This window comes from Candida albicans, chromosome R (assembly GCF_000182965.3).
Source record: "Candida albicans SC5314 chromosome R, complete sequence".
Lineage (NCBI taxonomy): Eukaryota > Fungi > Ascomycota > Pichiomycetes > Serinales > Debaryomycetaceae > Candida > Candida albicans.
In genome coordinates, this window is record NC_032096.1 from 660,659 (window position 1) to 681,552 (window position 20,894).

Here is a 20,894-nt window from a genome sequence, read left to right on the forward strand (position 1 = left end):
CTATTTATAGGATCGAAATACTTTGGGGAATGTGATTCAAGTCTTTTTCAATCCAAAGAGCATCGTTTGCAAAGTAAAAAAAAAATTTGTTTCGAAATCTTTTTTTTTTGTCACTCGAAGTAAGAAGAGATGGTCACGTGATGGAACTTCTAAAGAATTCCTGATAAATTATATCAACAAATCATGACATATAACTCTGAAGAATATATTTAATATCAATGAGACTTGTTTCTTATTAATATAATCAGTACTCAATGTGCCATAATATTTGACTGTATAAAAATTCTGATTTATTAAAAAAAGAATGCATTAGTTGATATACGCTACCATGTGGTTGTCCAGTGAATGACATTTTCCTCTTTATTTGGTAGCACTGTGCTAGTTTCTTATTAACAGCATAGATTTTTTTGCCTTAGGGACTAACGTTGTGTTCTTGATTCCATTAATAACTATGCCAGAACAAGATTTACCTTATTAGTGAAATGGATTATTGGTTATATTATCCGAGAAAACGGGTTAGCCTTAGCATTCATAAAGGCTTTAGGTTACAACATTGATGCACAAGCACAAAATTTCCTGAACGATTTARAACAAGGTCATTATGCTAAACTCCCACCAAGAGTAGTTTATCGAGTACAAATATTGTCAGTATTTGTTGCCTTATTTATTCAATTGGGTATATTGAAATTCCAAATTAATGGCATCAAAGATTATTACAAGCCGGGGGATACTCAAAAGTTCACATGCCCTGGTGGTAGAACATTCTTCTTAGCATCGGTGTTATGGGGCGTTATTGGACCCAGACGCTTTTTCAACGGAGTATATTTAATTTAAAGATAGTGCTTCTTGATTGGGCTTTTAATTACATTCCTATGTATTGCCATTAAGAAATGAGGACCAAGAAAATATGTTAAATATTTTGAACCTTCTATTGTTATTGGTGGATTCTTGAAGTATGCWCCATATAATTTGTCSTACTATATCCCTGGTCTTTATGTGTCGTACATGTTTATGTCACATGGTAAGAAATTATGAAGTCTGTTGGCAAAAAGTATAGTTACATCTTTCAACTGGGTTGCTAGTATTGCCTTTTCATCAATTATTATTTTCTTTACTGAGATGTATGATGCCAAGGATATTGATTGGTGGGGTAATAATGTTGTGTATAAAGGTATGGATTATATGATGAATGGATGGTTGAATGCTACTATTGATGCACCGGATTGGTTATTTTAGACCAAGAGTTAGTGATTTCCCATAATTAGTTTGTAGCGTAGTAATTTATTATTATAAATTTTGAATTGATTTATTTCAATGCAATGCAACATTGATACTACATCTTAACCAAATAAAAATCAAAGATAACTACACTCTATTTTGATAACTACTATTATTAATTAAACAGTCAGTTGAGAGTTGAGGAAGTAAATGTTCTTCTAGAGCCTTATTTGGATTTTCCATATTCTAGCAAATCCACGATAAAGGAGTGTATAGTTGGTGGATGGAATCAAATAGTTACTGGCCGTTGTAATGCCAACAAAGGGTATTTTGTTTTTTAAAAAAAGGAGAAGAGAGTTTTTTGAAATCAGTTAAATCTTTTATTGACTATACAACGATAAGACATAATAACCGATATAGCAAAACGAAATAAGAACCTAAAAATATTACTTTATTTTCAACGATTGCAAAAAAAAATAGAAGGCAGGCAAGAAGTAGTAGACAAGAGGTACCACTAGATTGTTATTCACATTGATGTTTCAAAAGTCAAAAACAAAAATGCAACCTTTCAATTATCAGTGGCAACTTTTTTTTGAACAAGATTTTAAACTAATCCTACCGTCAAGTATATCTTTAATGTTATTTATAGATAAGAGCGTTATCGGTGATAACTATAACCAATACACAAAATATGAATCAAGAACGTGTCAATTGTCTACGCGTTTTATGCGCCTTTATCAATTTATGAATTTATTCCCTTGTGCGTCTTTAAAATCAGTTAGAGCCCAAAGTAAAGTCACAATAAAAAAAACAATTACTGCGAGTTAGACCAGCAAGTGGGGCACTTGTGGTTTGACTTGAACATTCTTTTTGTTATAATCTACAAGTCGAGTGGTTAGTTATCAGTTGTTCACTTTTAAAATGAATTTTGTTGTAATATAAGTTAAAAAAGCCGTAGGGGGCAAAAGAGCAAGGATCAAAGGTGTGTGGGGGTGGAGCTCTCAAACACAATTGCAGCATTTTAAAATCAAGCCACAATAGATGTAGAATCATACAATAAATATTCTTATACCATTATTATGTTCATCATTTGTGTGACATTAATTATATTTACAATGTAAAACTATGATGATCATTGTAACTAAGAGGAGGAGATATGAGGAGACGAGAGGTGAGGCAAAGCAACGAGATTTCTTAAACTTGTCAAATTATTATCTTTTATCTTTTATCTCTCTCTCTCTCTTTTATTGAGGGGACAACTGAATGTGAATTATATTTTCTTCAAAGTTCACCAACTGTCACTTTTCTCGTTTAAATCATGTTATTCCTTATGTATATGATAAGATTGTCAACCAATTTTGATTCTTTAAAAACTGTCTAGATCTTTTTAATTTTAATTTTACTTCTACGGTTGTCTTCACCACCACTGCCTTCGTCTTCAAAACTCTAAAATTACCAAAATACTCAAAATTCTCTAAAAAAAAACGGGAAAGGGAGAGAATGAATAATTTAAAATTCAATTTTGAAAATGAATGGAATTGTATAGTAGAATCAATATGGGAACAATATGTAACTGTGATTCACATATATAGTAATAAAATATAGACAATGATTATAAGTAAGAAAAAAATGTAAAAAAAACTATTTAAATCTTTACTTGATTCTTCATTCTTCCTTACTTTGCGCTTATCTTCATTTTTTCTTTCTCCCCTCTACGTACACACCTATACTATCTAAACTGTGGTTCATTTTGTTGTTCTCTTTTTTAGATTCTATTTGACAACACCAATTCCAGAGCCATAACAATTATCTTATTCCTTTTAATTCAGTTCACAGTTGAATCCACACTCCAATCATCTGTCAAACTACAAATATAGGATATATATATTACTTGTGGTGTCTTTAATTCTTGATTTTTGATTTGGATCTTTTACAGACACAAATCAACTTTTACAGTCATTTTTTTAATTACAACCACTATCAAATCCCACTTTCTCCCTTCCCCACCACGTCTTTTATCTCCAACCAACTCAAAAAGACGTGTCATATATCAGAAAGACCAACAGTTATTTGAATCGCTAAACAAATATTCATTTAATTAGTCATTGGAAAACTATTTTACATTGGGTAATAAATCCACCTTTAGTTCACATTTGTTTGTTTTAATTTGGGGGGAAATTTATTGACTCACTAAATTACTCATTCAATTTCAACTTTGCATTATCAAAACTCAAAAACTCAAAACAAAATAAAGAGAGTATACAACTGATAAGTTAGTTTAAAATTCTCGGTTAAACGCAACAAGATCAGTTTACAGCCTCCCCAAAAAAAATTACTTTCTTACTTACTTTCAAACCTTCTTTTCTGAATTTGCATATTATACAATCTCAGACAACCACACAATTCAACTATTGGTACTCCTCATTCATTATTATGTCAACATCCATCAATCATTAGAAAAAGAATTACTAATAGATCCTACATACAGAATATCTGCTTTTTCTAACTCCCCGTGGTTTTAAATACTCGTTTCAAGTATTGTTAAACAATTTCATTCTCTTTCCTCTTTTCCTTTCTTCCATTTTCCCGCTTCCTACCACATTTGGTTCCTGTTGCATATTTCTTAGCCTCCCTGCTTTTTTTTTTTTCACATATTACTACTACTATCAATAATCAATCAATAAATCTTTGGAATAAGTTACTACATTGTATAAATACCATTCAATAGTCCAGCTAGATTATTTTATCTTTGTTTCGGAATTCCCATCTGATAAGAATACGATACCTATTCTTCTAACTATGTTGTCAGATTTCAAACAACAGCAGCAACAAAAGCATCATTCACATAATCCACCAAATAGTCATGACGATACTCAGACTAAATTGCAAGTTGCCAAATTGACTCAAGTGATTCAGAAGTTTTTCACCAAGGCAGCACAAATCATTCTAGAATCAAGAGCGTATCCAGAAACTTCAACGCCTTCATTATATCCCACTAAGGAAGAGTCAAGTAAAATAAATAAATGGTTTAACCTTTACATGACCAATATACCAGATCTGTGCAAAGATGATTTGAAGTTGTGGAAAGGAGTTGACTTAACCACTATTCCACCAATGATTATAGAAACCTATATTGATTTGAGAAGCTTGCCAGCCGATCAAACTTTAGTTTTGATGGATGATGAAAAACATCCTTGGACAGTGGCAAAATCACGTGGCAAAAAGCAAGAAGTCGTTCTAGAGAGATGGTTAATTGAATTTGAACCAAACACTACAGACGCCACCGTGATGGTTGAAGAACTACCTTTGAGCTATAAACAGGCAATAGTGCTCTTTAGAAGCATATATGGGTTTACAAGATTGATGCCAGCATTCAAAGTGAAAAAGAATTTACAGAACAAATTGCCCTTGGGAAATAAAATATTAGATGGTAATCAACCAATTAGCTCCAAAGGTAGAATTGGATTATCTAAACCTATTATCAATACCAGAACTAATGAGTCTCATATGACACAGAAATATTTTCAACCAGTACATACAAGTCTCGGGACATTAAAAATATCGGTAGCTTATAGAATGGATTCCGAGTTTTGTCTACATGAAAATGAAGAGTTACTACTGTCCCATTTCCATAAGCGTGATGAAGAAGAAACGAAAAAGAAAGTGTCATCCTCAGTTTCTCCTCTTTCCTCGGGTACAAGCTTAAAAGAAACATCAACTTCACCAAGGAAATCACAGCCTCCCATCCGTATACAGCCATTTAAAGTTGGATCGATGAGTACATCGCCACCAGTGCAATCACCATCAATTTCACAACCAGGAACAGCACCAATTCAAAATCAACCAAGTGTCCCGTCGTCTTCATTAGAAAGAAGAGTATCGATCACTAGTAACAAATCAACTTCTAATGCATCATTAGCGGCATTTTTACGTAATGCCAGAAGTAGTACTCCGTCAGCAAATAATATTCCCATAATCAATGCAAATCCCATTTCTGGTACGTCTGTTCCACGGTCTTTTAGTTCGTCTACGGGTCATGAGGATTCCATTTTTGTCAATCCTGATAGTGCTAGTAACACTCCTCGATTTGCATCGTCATTTGGTTCACGCGCAAGCAGACGGTATAGTAGTACCAGTATCAGACAACAAACTCCCCAATCCGATTTAATGGGTCAAACCAATAGTGTTGATGCGGCTTTGAGTGGAATAGATGCTGATGATGACATAAGTGACTTTGTCCGTATGATTGATAGTAAATCAGATTTGAGATTAGGCGGTGGCGGTGGTGGTGGAAACAGCAGTGTTCACAATATGAGTATCAATGAATCATCATATCATGGGGATGCGTTAAATAAATTTCAATCATTGCGCAGTCAGTATCAACAATTGAGTGATAGTGTCAGTGCTAGTTTGATTTTGCAATCACGTCATTCTAGTAGGAAAAGTTCATTAAATTCACCTGCGGGATCATTTGATCTGCATCATCACCAACATCAACAACAACAACAACAACAACAGAATCAACAACAATCTCAATCACCACACACTAATACAACATCATCTATTCATTCTCACGCACATTCTTATTCCCATTCTCGGATGAAGGATGCAAGACCTAGAAGTGAAGACCATCAACAAACTAAATTTTCCGCAGCAAGAAGAAGTTCAAATATTTCACCCACTACAGCAGTACCAAGTTCAATTGGTACACCATCACTGATAAGTTCAAGAATACCTCATGTAACTACAATTATCTCATCTAGTGATGTGAGCAGTACTGGAGGTAATCGTACGAAAAGTGCTGCCACAACAGCTATTGTTAGTGGTATGGCTACTTCGCCTTCCATATATGACTATCGATCACCTCGTTACCAGAATGTTTTTGATGACGATGACGAGGATGATAATGACGAAGAAGAAGGCGATCGTGAAGGTAATCAATTACACGAGGGCAGAAATAGTACAGAAAGTAGTCAAAATCAATCAAAACGTATAATGAAACATATTAAAAAAGATGAAGAGGATAGTGAAGATGACGAAGATTTGTTGTTTACTATGAGTGATATGAATTCAAGGAATTTTTGAAAATAGAAAAAGAGCTTTAATCCGAAAGAAGAAGTTAGCTGTTGTTGTTGTGTTTTGCATTTTTATCTTCTAATAATGTTCCCTGTTTCTTCATTTTTCATTTTTCATTTTATTTCTTTTTTTTTTCAGTTTTGCTTAAATTGGGGGTATTCTTGTTTTGTTTTGTTTTGTTTTGTTTTGTTTGTATTTCATCTTAATCGGAACTATCTTTAGTATTATTGATATTTCGTGTATATATAATTATAAATATATGTTAATTCTTTCCTATTTTAATTGTACTGGAATCGGTGATTGAAATAAGTAATTCTGTATCACAATGCCTGGAAATTGGAAATGGCAACTATTACCGTAGAATGAAAACAATTTTGAATTTAGATTCTGCCTACTGCAAGTTTCCTCCCAAATTTGAAAGCCGTCATTCCTGTTTTCACCTGATGCAAGTCATAGTTGACAGAACGTACATACAACACTCTCTAGTTCTTGCCTTTTTGTCAACCAGCCCCAAAACGAATAATTCCCAACTGATACAAGGAGTTCCAGACTTCAAATTTCAGATTTTAAATCTCAAATTTCAACCTTAAAATGAAAAAGAAAAGCTCTACAACTCTTTTGGATCATCACCATTTATCATTAATTAATTATTATTATTATTGAATTATAAATCTATACTGTATAATTCACAGATTATTACTATTTTGTAGAATAGAAACTCAAGCAAAAAATGGGGGAAAAAATAACCCACTAATTTTTTGCAACACGTTAACTCACAAACACATCTAAATATTGTTGTAGAAAATCACCTCCCTCTTCTTAACTCATTTAAGCATCAGAATCTTGACCTGGGTTACAAGTTTCGTATTTCAAGATTTTGAAGATTTTCCAAATGGCAAAGGCTATAACTGAACCGAGAATTGGACCAACCCAATAGATCCAGTGATAAACTGGGAAGGATCTAGCAGCAACACATGGACCAAAAGATCTAGCTGGGTTCAAACCAGCACCAGTGTAGTAAACACAAATTAAATGTCCCAAAAACAATGAAATACCAATGACGAATGGAGCCATAAAAGTAGCTCTTGATTTTTCAACGGCCATCATTAAAACGGTTAAACACAAGATACAAGTACCAAAAGCTTCCAAAAACACCCCTCTGGCTTTAGAAGCACCACCACCTAAACCGTTAGTAAAAGCAATTGGACCAGGAGTCATAGCAGAAGCGGCACCAGCAGCAGCCATACCAGCAATCATTTGAGCAACCATCATGAAAAGACCTCTAATTGGTGGGACAGCTTGAGCCAAAACTAAAGTTAAAGTAACAGCAGGATTCAAATTACCACCAGAAACTCTGAAAAACATAAATACACCCATCATAACCCCGAAACCGAAACCAAATGAAATCATAATCAATTGCATTGGATCAGAACCTTTATCTGGGATGGTTGGGTCTTGGTTAGCAATTTGAGCAATAACAAATGCAACCCATAAAAAGATAAATGTACCAAAAAATTCCCCTAAAAAGGCAATCATATGGTTTTTCAATGGCGACACATTGACAGAATCGTCATATTTTGGTTCATAGACTGGTCTTTGAGCCTCAACGTCGTTAGGAGTATTATCAATGCTAGAACTTTCGGCAACCATTGCGTGATGTATATGAAATTGGTAGGATTAAAAGTATTGTTGGGAAATGAAACAAAAGAAAAATTAAAGCAACAATAGAAGAAATAAATACATTTGAAGAGTAGGGGGGGATAAGGGTTATATTTATATTTGAATTTTTCAATTTGCTACAATTGTGTTGCCCAGCAAAAGCTCTTCTCTTCTCCTTCTTCTTCTTCTTCTCATCCCCAAAATTGGGGGAGGGCTAGAAATAAAAGCAGGAAATTTAGATGGGATAATTGAAATTAATTAATAGTCTTTACATGAAATTAAAATATTTAGAAAGACTACTTTTCTCACTAAATTTTAAAAAGAAATCCAAAAAAATATCTTGAAGGAAAAGACTATTATTAGAAGTATAAGTTGCTGGACATCAGAGTCATCATCCTCATCCATCATCTGAAGAACGGTCCTTTCTACTTCTGCTGCCGCTGCCTCTTTTTTAATATTACTTGCATTTTAGTTTGTTACAACCCCATTGAAATAAGAAAGATAGAGGGAAAAGAAGTTGTCCAAGAAGTAGAATTTGGTTTTGGTAACTAACCAAAGAGAAGAATAGTGATAGGGTAACCCTTTTCTTATTTCTAGAAAGTATACCCCCCCCCTTTATCATGATTCTCTACTCTTTCTTGCAACCAAAGTATATACTTCAATATTGGGTTTTCTCTCCTCCCTTAAAAAACCACCTTCAATTTAGCAATCAAACATTTTTTTTTCTTTTTTTTCTTCTTTCTCTCTCTCTCTATTATTGCTTTTGTGTTAATAGACTGATCTTTTTTCTTCTTTTTTCTTTCTGGTTAAGTTTGTGTTATATAATTAATGCTGTACTCTGCATCATATTAAAATGTTTGATTATTGTATTCTGCATTATCCATCTTAAAAATTAAGTAATGTGTGTAAGTGTGTGTGGGCAAAAGTGTACGTTTCATATGTAGGTATGGTGTGCTGGTGATACAACACAGATAATACGAATGGAGAAAAGTGGTTACCAAAAAAGCTTGGACAAGCAATCAAAAAGTGTGTGGTTACTATTTGAAGTTTTGGTCGAACATTGACAACTAAAAAACTCTGATTACGGGTTACAAATCAATATATTCTTATGGTTAGTGAATGATGACAGTTTGTAGCACCAGTTGAATGTGATTTCAATTCTGGTATACGTTTGTGATTTCTTGCGGTGTTAAATTTTACATGATGAAATTTCAGTAAGTTTTTTAGTTTTGTTCTATTTTAATCACTATTTTTTCTTTGATTTTGATACTTCCTCTTCTGACCCGTACATCAATTATATATGCCGTGAGGCTGGTTCTTAAAAAAATTTAGATTCACATTGATTGATTGACTCTACTACGATTATAGCAACTGAATCTAGAAGCAAGTAAATACGCAAACAATGAACTTCCTCTGTTTTTCCCCCTATGAAAAAAGTGTGGGAAATTTGAAGAACAAAAAAAAGGCACCAGCAAGAATTAAAGCCAGAATTCCAGAATAAATAGCTTTAATATGGCTTAGCAAGTAAGTAAGTAAGTGTGTATGTGTATGTGTGTGAAACGAGGAAACATCCAGTTTCAAATGCTTCTTGAAACATCACAAAATGGATACTACATAATAATACCACTCCACTCCATGAATTTAGAAACGAATGATTGAAACGCAAAATTAGAAGATTTGTACATTGTATTCATGTTCTTCTTTGAACTAAAATTTCAAGTTCGTCGATTGTTTAAGTGGTTATTTAATTTATCGTGCATTATGGCTAATTGTGTAATTTTTTTTATTTGTAATTTTTACGTTTTTCTGCTCGTACAAGTTTTTAGAAGTGGCCCAAGACAGAGCTTTGTGTGTACTTGGCAATCCATTTATCCGCTTTTTTTCCTTTCCGTAGGTTTCTACTTGTTCACCAACTGATGTAGTATATGGATTGAATTCTTTCTTCTCTTTGATATGATTGCGAAATTATTATAATTCTGTTTATAAATACCGCTAACACTAATTTGCTACTAGTGTAAAAAAGTAGTAAAGTTACAATAGCCGTAAGCTCACTACATTGTTACTATTAAATAGATTTAGATCGATGGGTATCTAGAGTCCATTGACATAATGGTTGAGGGATCTATAAATGTAAGTATAAGCTATTTAAGGTTGCTTTAAGGCTCCTAGGTAAGTTAGCTGATCTTCAAAAGGAGATAAACAATGCTATATTTGATGGCATATCGATATCTTGTTGTAATTCAGTCTGTTATCCTTAGCAACTGTCATATGTAGCAACTATTGTATTGAGGAACTGTAGTATACCAGAATCAAACAATTCCACTCTACTTGAAACACTTAAGACAGATTCATTAATACTTCTCAATAGTGGCTTTTGTTTTTGCAACAATTTCAAACAGCACCTTACAAATAAATCTATTTCCAGTAATTAAGTTTCCAAATTGAAATGTCTTGTGACAATGTTAAGAGTGCTATACGGGAACACCTTTAATTCTTCCTAAGTGGTGTTAGTGTTGGTGTTTATTTCAGTTTCGGCTCTTCTCTTTCTGTTAGGTACGAAATCTCATGAATATTCTTTTTTTATCCACTAATTCCGTTGGTTCTCTAAATATGCAAAATCTAATTTTTACCAAACTGTACAGTCTAGATGAAATTAATTCAAGAGAGTTTCTTTTTTTTTACAAAATACACATTTCTACATTGGCGTAAACGAAAGTCATTCTAAAATATAAAAGCAGGGCAAGGCTTTGTCATGACTATGCTGTAAAGGGGTGTCTGTATGTTCCAGAGAATGTATTGACACCTGATATATGATCCTTCTTCAAAGAATAACACAAGGGGGGATAAGAAAGTTTGTTGGATTTTCTTTATCTTCAAAGTGGGGGTGGGGAGGTGGTGGAATAAGAGCAATACATCGAACAATAGGAACTAAATATACTTTTCCTATTGTCTTTTATTATCAATATTTTAGATCTTAATTTAAATTACTTACATTACAATAGATAACATAGAAATATAGGTGGAGAAAGAAGAAGTGTAAGCTAGAAACTAGGAAAAATAAGCTGTGATAACCTTGATCTGCAACTCTACTTTTTTGTAAAATGAGATTTCAAGCTTCTTAGAATGACCAGTCAGAACAATGGTAAGCTCAACAACTGGTACGATAATGCAATAAAACATCTCAAATAATTACCAATAATATGCCACTTGCTCTACCCAAGAGTCACAACAAAGTATATTCTTTGTTCAATTTCAAATATTAAAAATTATGGAAACTGTTATTACCTCCAAGCCATGTCTTCCCTTTCTCTGCTTGGGGAATCTAGAAATCGTACTTTCGTGACACAATTCTATTCTGTAAAGAATTCTTTGATCATCACAAACACGTAAAAGGCTTTGCATGAAACTTTTACTTCTTGAAATTTTCACCTGATTAGTAGTAGAATAATGATCAATTCAATTCTCTTTTTATTTCATCTATTTATAGACTTTCCGAAAAAAAAAAGAGAAATAAAGTTACGTCTGTCAAAATATCCCCATTACGCCAATCTGATTTAGATTTGAAATTCAAGTTCGCTTAACTGTTAACATTTAATTTCAGGACATGAAATGATTTTAGACATTAACGAATTGATTCATATATTAAAGTAAAATGATTTGACTGGGATCATGCGAAGGTGTCCAGGCATAGTGCTTTTTTGTAGGGTTTTTGCAACAAATTCTCTTTAAAAAAATAATGCTTAGATAATTTTTCACCATAACTTTCACCGAATTATTTCAAGAAATTAGAGAAATTCTCCAGTTAAAATGTGATCTGTCAACCAGGTGATTGCAACAAGGGAACAATCAAATCAACTAACGACCTTTGATCTAAGTATTACACTTACATGTTTAAATTTTGAAAATGTCTATTGCTATGATCATTCAATTCACTAAAGAATACCTTGTTACTGGAAATTATATTGCTCATTGCACTTATGTAAAACTGAATCTCCTAAGTGTTACTCCATATCAAGCATATGTTGAGATACCCCTTACACAATTTAATCAAAATGTATGTAATTCAAACCTTCAATAACGAATTACAACACACATCAACCAAATAGTTTTGGAAATCGCGAAAAACTTTAACCACAAACTCTTCAATTTTTGGAAACCCAGAAGAAAAAGAACAAAAAAACAAATCTTACAGAAATACCATTGTCATTGATACTCTAATCACAGAATAGACAACATTGGAAGCATAGTGAAACTCATTTATTTCCCTATATATCAACAATTGTCTCTAGTTTACTTCAGGAATTGTTTATTTGATTTTAATTTTCATTACAATTGATATATAACAATTTTACATTAGGATGGGTGATTCAGAACAATTTCCTTCACCATTCAATATTAACCCAATATATCCCAACAAACGACATGCAAAGCTATCATCAACAGACACAAAGACCACACCATCACCTACCCCTCAATCTCATCTGACACCGCTACCAGCGTTACCGAATAACACCAATGGAAAATCCATTAGCAACTCTAATGGCAACATAACTACCAACAGCTTTACTACCAGTATCAACAACACAGAAATACATCTGAATAACAAATTTAAAGCAAAAGATGCCGAGGATGTAATTGATTGGATTGATAGTTTAAAATCTCGATATGAACAATTGATAATTCATCAAAAAAATGAATTGAATGAAATAACCAATGATGAGTTAACGAGAAAACAAAAACAAGCAACAGTTGATAAATATCTGTCGATGCATTTTGATCAGGACTATGAAAAATTGGGTCATCTTCTTGAGGTTCAAGATAGTCATTATCCACAAAAAGATTCACAAAAAGAGGAAATAATAGATAGTAATGACGAAGATGAACAAGAGGAAGAGCAAGATAATGACAACGATGATGAAATTATTGAGATTTTGTCACTGGAACCTGAAGAGGAAGTATCGGAACAACCAACAACACAAGAACATTACGGTCAATTCCATGAAGAGTTACAATATCCTCAAATGACCCATGGTTATAACAATAATTTCCAAATGAGTGGAATAGATTATGGTACTAATTATAATCAAAACATCGAATATGACGAAGAAGAAGACGTAAATGAGGATGAGGGAGACGAATTTGACGGATTTATTGATGAACAAGCTCATGAAGTTCAAGGTAGTTCCAATTATGAAGATGAGGAAGATGAAGACGAAATTATAGATGAAGGAGATGAGGTCGAAGAAGAAGAAGACGATGAGCAATATAGTTATGGAACCGGCGCACAACACCAGCAACGTGGATATGGTATAACGAATGTACCTGGTTACACGATAGTTAATGGTAGACCTCGATTGTCAGATAATCTAGAATATGGCCATGTTGAAACTTTTGATAATAACGATAGCGAAGAAGAAGAAGAAGAAGAAGAAGAAGAGGACACAGATCAAGAAGAACTCAGTAAAGATGAAATTGACGACGAAGCCAATTATTTTGCACAAAATACCCATCAGGGAAAGCCAGTTGAGACAATTGATTTAGGCAACACCGAAGACGACAGTAGAGATAGTAATGAAAGTGGTTCAGCCGACGAAGATTTGGAAAGTGACCTGTCCAATGAAAATGAAAATCACCTGGAGAGTGAGAATTTCGATGATTCAGTCGTTGAAGGGTATGAAGCGGGACACGAAGAAGAGGAGGGAGAAAGGGAAGGAGCAGGTATTGGGCTTGAATTTTATTCAAACAATGAATTGCTAGATTTTGCTGCCACAGCACTTTTGCAGGGTAAAATTCATGAACACAAATCAAAACACTCACAATCTGGATATATAGCCGATTCAGAATTTACTGACACCAATGTTCCTGTTTTGCACTCGCCAAATACTGAAACAGAAGAGGGCAAACAATCTCAGTTGAATAACCATAATAACAACATTAGTACCGTTCACAGCTCTAAGAGAAACAATGATTCTTCCACAAGAGTATCATATCGATCTGAGGGACTCGCCCCAGTTCCTGATCCATTTTATGCTCATGAATTAAGCAATGAAAAAATGGTTGCAGTTGTCAATGATTTCGATGAAAACCGATCAGAAGGCTCACTAGCTGATGAAAGTCAATTTGAGTCAATGAAACCAAAAGTGACTTTACCAAATCAAGATGATCCTATTAATGATAATGGTCAACATCATCAAGAAAATCAACATAAAGATAATGAATCAGTTTATTCTTCGTCAGATGAAATAAATCCACCAATTCCAATATTTAAAACTATTGAAGAAGAAGAACCAGAAATTGTTTTACAGAAATTGAAAGAAACAGAAAAAAAATATAATATCAAAATTAATGCAGTAGAAGAATTAGAACGAGAGTTGCATTTGCCAATCGAGCATGCAAATGATGATTCGTTGGTGCCGACCGTGGAATCTCATGAAGATAAACTAAATCAATCTAATCACGCAAAAGAAGAAGAAAAAGAGGACGAGGAAGAAGATCGGGAACAGAAAAATGAGCCAATAATAGAGTATGATACCTCTGAAATCGAAGAAGAGGAAGATGTGGAATCGGAGTATGAAGCAGAAGATTACAAAGTAATTGAAGTCAATGAAGAAGCTGAAGATATTGATGAAGCTGAAGATATCGATGAAGTGGAAGATATTGATGAAGCTGAAGATATTGGTCAAGCTAACTATATTGACGAAGCTGAAGACATTGATGATGTTGAAGACATTGATGAAGTGGAAGATATTGATGAAGTCGAAGATATTGATGAAGTGGTAGAAATGGAAATTGTTGAAGATGTGGAAATTCAAGAAGTTGAAGAAGATGAAGAATTCAGTGAAGTAAAATCAACAGGAAAAGAAGAAGAACCTGAAGTATTACAATTGAGCAGTGAAGAGAATGATGTTGAAATGGAAGATGACGAAGTACATCAATTAGATACTGCCAATGAGTCTGATGAACCACAAGAACTTGAACTAGAGGAAGAGTCTTTGACAAGCAGTGTTTTGATTGACCCAGAATTACAAGATGCAATGGAAATTTGTGAAAATACTGAAACTATTGAACAACCTTCAGTTGAACCAGATACAACTACAGTGGATCAAACAGAGAATTTAACCATTATTGAACCACCAATAGTAGAAGATTATAAGTTACCAGTCGCCGAATCACAAAATGCAAGAGACGAAGAAACGCAACCCGCTCAATCAGATTCCCTTAAGGTAGAGAATCATGAAAGTATTGTGTCACACAATTTTGAAGACTACAATATATCTGTACCAACAATAGAGAAAATACCTGAAGAAGAAACTGTCGATTCCCAAAGTGCCAATCAAGAAACCCAATCTTATTTTGATAAGAGTAAAGATACTCAGGAACAAGAGTTACAAGTAGAGGTGAAATACAGTGAAGAAGAAAAGGAGAATGAAGAAGAAGAAGAGAAAAAGGAAGAAAAACAAGATCAGGAAGCGCATCTAGAAGAAATACAACATGATGTGCTTATAGAAGATGAGGCAAATAAGACAAAACCAGTTTTGGAGCATGAACTTGAAAACGAAGTGCCTAACAGCAATGAGGAACAGGAAGAAGAACCACAACTTGAGTCTGAGAAGTTAGAAATAAGAGAAAATTTTAAATCTGATAGAAATCAAGAAGAAAAAATACATGACTTTGAAGAAGTTAGAAAACCTGGCCAATCTGAAGAAAAGAACGAGGAAGAGAAAGTTGTATTGGACAAAATTGAGATACCTGAACTAGCACCAATTGATCAAGTCGACTCAGAAAGTCTGGAATCAGGTTCACCTCTAGAAAAGTTAGAAACTGCCACAAAAGATGAAAGTCCACTCCAAGAAGATGAATTAACCAGATTGCTTACACCAGAATTACAATCTCAACTGATGAATTTGCAATATGAACAACAAAGCGACTCGGAAGAATCATCGGTGGAATCGGAAACTGAATCAACTTTAGAAACCACCAGTTTGGTCAAAGAAGCAGAAATTTCTGAAAGTACAGACTCCAAAAATCATTTGATCGAAGATTCGGCAACACCACAATCAGAACTGGATTCCAAAGATATTGAAGAAAACGTACCAGAAAATGAACAATTTGAAAATATAAACCTTGACCGTATTTTCAAGAATAGTTCAAGTGATGCAAGTGCCGCAGAAGAAGTGAGAGAGGATACGCCTAAAGATTTGGACGAGGAAGAAATATACAACGGACAACCAACGGTACCTAAAAACTATGAAGAGGTGGAGTTAGAAATTGTTAACCAGGAGAATGTCACTGATGAAGAAGACATGGAACCATTAGTTCAGGAAGTCAAAATTGATATGAACTTTGATGATGATGATCAAGATGATGTAGAGGTGGAATCAGAATCAGAATCAGAATCAGAATCAGAATTATACAGTGATTCATCTGTTGACAAGATACATGATGACATACAAGTACCAAAACTTGAAAATATTGAAGATTCACAAGTATCATCACTGAGCGAGGACTCTGGTGAGATTTCTTCAAAATCTGAAAATGATGAAGAGCAAGATGTCGATGAAGAAGATCTTGGCAATCAAATTACGAGTGACTATAAAACCCATAATTTAGTGCCAGTATCTAGCGAAGACGAAGTTGATAGTTCAAATGACTCATCAGAAGAGGAAGACGTTGAACAGCTTAATGTTGAACAAGAATCCAGCTCAGATGAAGAGCAAATAATTGCCGATGAATATGAAGAACCGGCAAAGAACAATAGTGTTAAAAGTGATTTTAACACAGTTGAGTTGGAAAACCATGCTAAGGAAGAATCAGTTGATCAATCTGACATCAAAGACGTTGAACATTATCCAATTATTAAACCGGAATTTGAAGGACATCAAGATGTGGGATATTCGGAAGAGCCAGAATCTAATGAAGATGACATAGATGAAGAACATCCACAATTGAATCCTATTACTGACGAATTAGACAATGACCAAGATACAGTTGAAAAAACTAATTTGTCTAGAAAGCGTGGAAATGAGGGTGACCTGGAGTCATCTATGAAAAGATTAAGAACAGCAGTTGGTAGTTTTGTAACTGGAATATTTAATAGGAAGGACAAAATTAGTCAAAATTTTGAGAACAACACCGAAGAATCATCACCAAACCAGACTGATGATGACAACGAAACTGGCACTGAAATGGATATTAATAATAAAATAGAAATCCCAATTTTAGAGAAAGAACTGGAAAGTCTGGAAACTATAGAAGAAGCTGACAGTGAAGAATTACACAGAGATGAAGCTGAACAGATCTATCAGGACAATGAAAATTTAGACTTACCTTTTGAACTAGGTACAGATGCAAATTTCAATGAAGAAAAACCAACAGATTTAGCATCGATTATTTCCTCAAAGAAAATCTTTGAGTACAGAAGACCTGTAATTATGAAACGTCGTACTAGAAGAAGAGGAAGAAGAACTTTAAAATGGCTGCACATGATCACAAATGAATTGGAACTTATACAAGCAGACAAACTTAATGAGTCGAGATTGACAGAGAATCAGGAACCAAATGATGAAGAAGCTGAAGTGGAAACTAAAAATTTACTTGAGGGTTTAAATACAAGTGACGATTCTGTGGAAAACAATAGGAGTGTTATGAATATTAAGAAAGAAGTTGAAAATAACCTTGATACAGACTCTGATGTACAAAATGAAGAACAAAAAATCAATCTTCCCAAGGTGAGAGATAATTCAAAGAAGAAACAATCTATAAAACAAAGATTTATGGGTTTACTTCCAGAAGAGTTAGAAGAGCTTGGATTGGATCCTAACGCTGTCAGTGAAGAAAGCAATGAGGATGAGTCAACTCGTCGTGGTCGAAGATTAAGAAGTCAAGACAGTAAACCTTCTTTCTCATTACAGTCTTCTCCTGTGAGTTCGATTGAATTACGAGACCGTCCAGCATCGAGAACTAGATCAAAATCCCCACTCAAGCAATCCATGAAAGATATTTTAAAACTTGAAAAGGAAATTAAACTAGAAAATGAAAGAAACTCAAGAGTCAATTCAAGTTCTCGTCTGCAATATAAAAATGATGAATCTAGAGGCCGTCTGAGAAAAAGATAACTTTTCTTGTTTCAAAATTTATCTGATAATGTATTAAAAGTCTATAAAAAAAATGTTGTTATGTGAAATGACAGTATGTAAATATAGTACCAAAATGTATAAAATTGAATAATGTAATAACGACATGATTGATTTATTTATGTCTTGTAAAAGTTTTTGGTTAAGCCAAATAAGTCATACCTAATTCAAACACCCCGAAGAACACCATATTTACAATGAAAGATCTTGTAACCGAAATTCCTAGCCCCCGATAAGCTCTTTTTTCAAATTTTTGTAGCTTTCTATGTTTAGGAGGTAAGGGTTCAAGTCCATGAGATCGTCGTAAAATGTTTGTCACAGCATCTTTTTGCACCATAGATTTAGTTGTATCTATCGGGAAAATTAATACCCAACTGAATACACCAGACATCCCACCAGCCAATAACACTGAAAATGGAGAAGAAATCGAAGGATCTTTGTTTATAAAATTATTTATCGACCATTTCATGGATTCGTAAATAGAATAATAAAACCCAGTAGAAATTGAATCTCTCATCAAATGGTATTTATAACCAGAATACAATCCTTTGATTCCTTCATATTTCAAGATTTCTTTCACAATTACCGCTGTAGAAGGTGTTTTCACTGAATTGAACTTGGTTGTCAATTGTGCAGAACTGGTGCCACCATTATTATTTAAATTTGATAATTCTTTCAATGATTTACTCGCCACTAATTTCTCCAATTGAGCATATACTTTAGTAAATTCGAATGGACAAGCAAATAAAGAGACACCACCACCTGCAATTAAACCAGATATAAAACAAACAGGAATATTTCGTAAAAATGGATGCGAGCTTTCAATATTTTTCGTCCAGGGTGTCTCATATAATAGTCCATATGTATATGGTTTCACTGTGGTAAATAAAGAAACACTTAAAGATTTAGATAATGACGTTGAAATGATTGGTGCCCAAATACCTCGGAAAAACCCACGTACACCTTCTTTAGCATATGTCTTTTTAACACAATCAAAATAACTTGTAAAATTCTTATGTGTCTGCATTCGAGTTTTCACAGTGTCTAGGGGGAATCCCACTAATGTAGAAAATAGGGATGCTCCATATGCAATGATAGAATTACGGAATGGTTGTAATTCTTTGGGGAAAACATGAAATGCCTTGGTGTAATCTATTGGGCCAGTAATTGCCGGTATACCTCGCATGGGAGGATTATTTGTTTGTTCAAGATCGGAAGACATTTGGGCAAATTATGAAATAGTGGTTCAGATCTAATCAGATCTTGAGTGATGAGCACGTTGTTGTTGCTGAGCGGGGGATGTTATTGAGATACCCTTTGAAATCAAGATTTTTTTTTTCTTCTGTTGCAAAAAAAGCAGAAAGCTTTTACAAAGAAGGGAAAGAAAAAACGATTGTGGTTGAGATAAAGTGAGACAATGTATGACTCAATTGTTCATCAGCAGTTCCGTAACAATTGAAATGATACCGCAACAAACTATGAAAATCAGCAATAAACCTTTAAATGAAAATACCCTGTTTCTGGAGGGAGTAGTAATTGATAAAAAATAATTGGTTGAGAAACGGAGATTGTATGTGAAACATTTTTTGACATTTTATTCACTGTTTTTTTTTTCTTGTTTGTTCGTTATGTAACCGCCTAATCTTAACCAAGAATCTTTCATTCAAAGATAAGCAACAAAGTGTGCGGATGAGAGAAAAAATGTTTTTAACTTTTAATCGGTCACGTGTAACTACCATCACGTGACACCATACAAACTATACTTTGTAGAAACAAGCAGTAACAGAAAAGTGTATGCATTGAATAATTATATACAAGATTACCTAAGTTGTATTGTTGCAGTTTCCAGCCAATATATTCTAATAGCCTCTTCTTCTTGCATCGTTGACGTCATGCAATAATTCCTTGAACCCTTGAGAGAATCTTCTTCTCCACCATTCTCTTTTCAATTGTTTTCTGTATTTGGCAGGACGGATAAATCTGCTTTGAATTCTTTGCAAATACCTTATTTTATTATCATTGACTACTCTTTTGACTTGAGCAAATGATCTTGATATATTATTATAACTAACATCAACGGTTCTACCTGCATTCACACCAAATTCACGGATATTCTTAGCAACTTCACGAGGTGTTGGTTGTCTTGTTTGTTCAAATCCAAACTTGTCATATACACCAAATGAATTTGATTGAGGTCTTTCTCTTGTTTCAAGAATTGAATTGCTTAACAAGTCGTCGATATTTAAAGTTGATTTAGTTTGTGAATCATTGGTAGTAGTTGATTTTTCGTTTAATTGATTGAATATGCTTTTCAATTGGTCCAAGTTTGCATTATTTGAGTTGAAACGAATAGGTGTGTACGATGGTCTTAATACTGATTTATTCAATGAACTCTTGGCTATATTATTAATCAAGCCACTTCCCAATATACTTTTCATCATTTTGCTTGGTGTAAATGAAACTTAAAGTCACTGACACCAAAGAAGTTTTGTATGTGATGAAATTTTTTTCGTTTCTTTATGAAAGAAGAAGAATGAGAACCAAGAAGAAAAAAATTATTATTAGTGTTCTGAATATGTCTGTGTCTGTATGGAGAAAAAAGTGGTTTGAGCGGATACACACTACCTTATCTACAAAGTTCCGTGATAACAATAATATTATTACAAGTCAAAATCATATAACAATCACAACGACTACCACCAAATTGAAACTTCAATTAACATTGCATAACCCCTTTTTAGTACTCAATTAGGGTTGATTTATTGAAGGAATTTTTTTTGTATCTTTTGTGTTTGCATTCTCACGATT

General features: G+C 33.7%; 5 protein-coding genes and 1 pseudogene across 6 annotated transcripts; 3 read left to right on the plus strand and 3 right to left on the minus strand. All coding sequences in view use genetic code 12, as the record gives it.

Annotated features, from left to right (window-relative positions):
- Positions 1–444: 444 nt before the first annotated feature.
- Positions 445–1,236, plus strand: CAALFM_CR02900WA (annotated as a pseudogene; the record flags this gene model as incomplete). The annotated part of the gene is made up of 1 exon: positions 445–1,236.
- A 2,781-nt stretch (positions 1,237–4,017) lies between these two features.
- On the plus strand, positions 4,018–6,303 carry CAALFM_CR02910WA (serine/threonine protein kinase regulatory subunit; the record flags this gene model as incomplete). The annotated part of the gene is made up of 1 exon (XM_710686.2): positions 4,018–6,303. The coding sequence occupies one exon, from the start codon at positions 4,018–4,020 to the stop codon at positions 6,301–6,303; it is 2,286 nt and encodes a 761-aa protein (XP_715779.2).
- An 819-nt stretch (positions 6,304–7,122) lies between these two features.
- Positions 7,123–7,944, minus strand: AQY1 (Aqy1p; the record flags this gene model as incomplete). The annotated part of the gene is made up of 1 exon (XM_710687.1): positions 7,123–7,944. One exon carries the CDS (start codon positions 7,942–7,944, stop codon positions 7,123–7,125), a length of 822 nt encoding a protein of 273 aa, XP_715780.1.
- Positions 7,945–12,311: 4,367 nt separating this feature from the next.
- On the plus strand, positions 12,312–18,068 carry CAALFM_CR02930WA (uncharacterized protein; the record flags this gene model as incomplete). The annotated part of the gene is made up of 1 exon (XM_710688.2): positions 12,312–18,068. One exon carries the CDS (start codon positions 12,312–12,314, stop codon positions 18,066–18,068), a length of 5,757 nt encoding a protein of 1,918 aa, XP_715781.2.
- Positions 18,069–18,228: 160 nt separating this feature from the next.
- CAALFM_CR02940CA (uncharacterized protein) lies at positions 18,229–19,308 on the minus strand (the record flags this gene model as incomplete). The annotated part of the gene is made up of 1 exon (XM_710689.2): positions 18,229–19,308. One exon carries the CDS (start codon positions 19,306–19,308, stop codon positions 18,229–18,231), a length of 1,080 nt encoding a protein of 359 aa, XP_715782.1.
- Positions 19,309–19,945: 637 nt separating this feature from the next.
- On the minus strand, positions 19,946–20,527 carry CAALFM_CR02950CA (mitochondrial 37S ribosomal protein bS21m; the record flags this gene model as incomplete). Its single annotated transcript, XM_710690.1, has 1 exon — positions 19,946–20,527. The coding sequence occupies one exon, from the start codon at positions 20,525–20,527 to the stop codon at positions 19,946–19,948; it is 582 nt and encodes a 193-aa protein (XP_715783.1).
- Between the last annotated feature and the right edge of the window lie 367 nt (positions 20,528–20,894).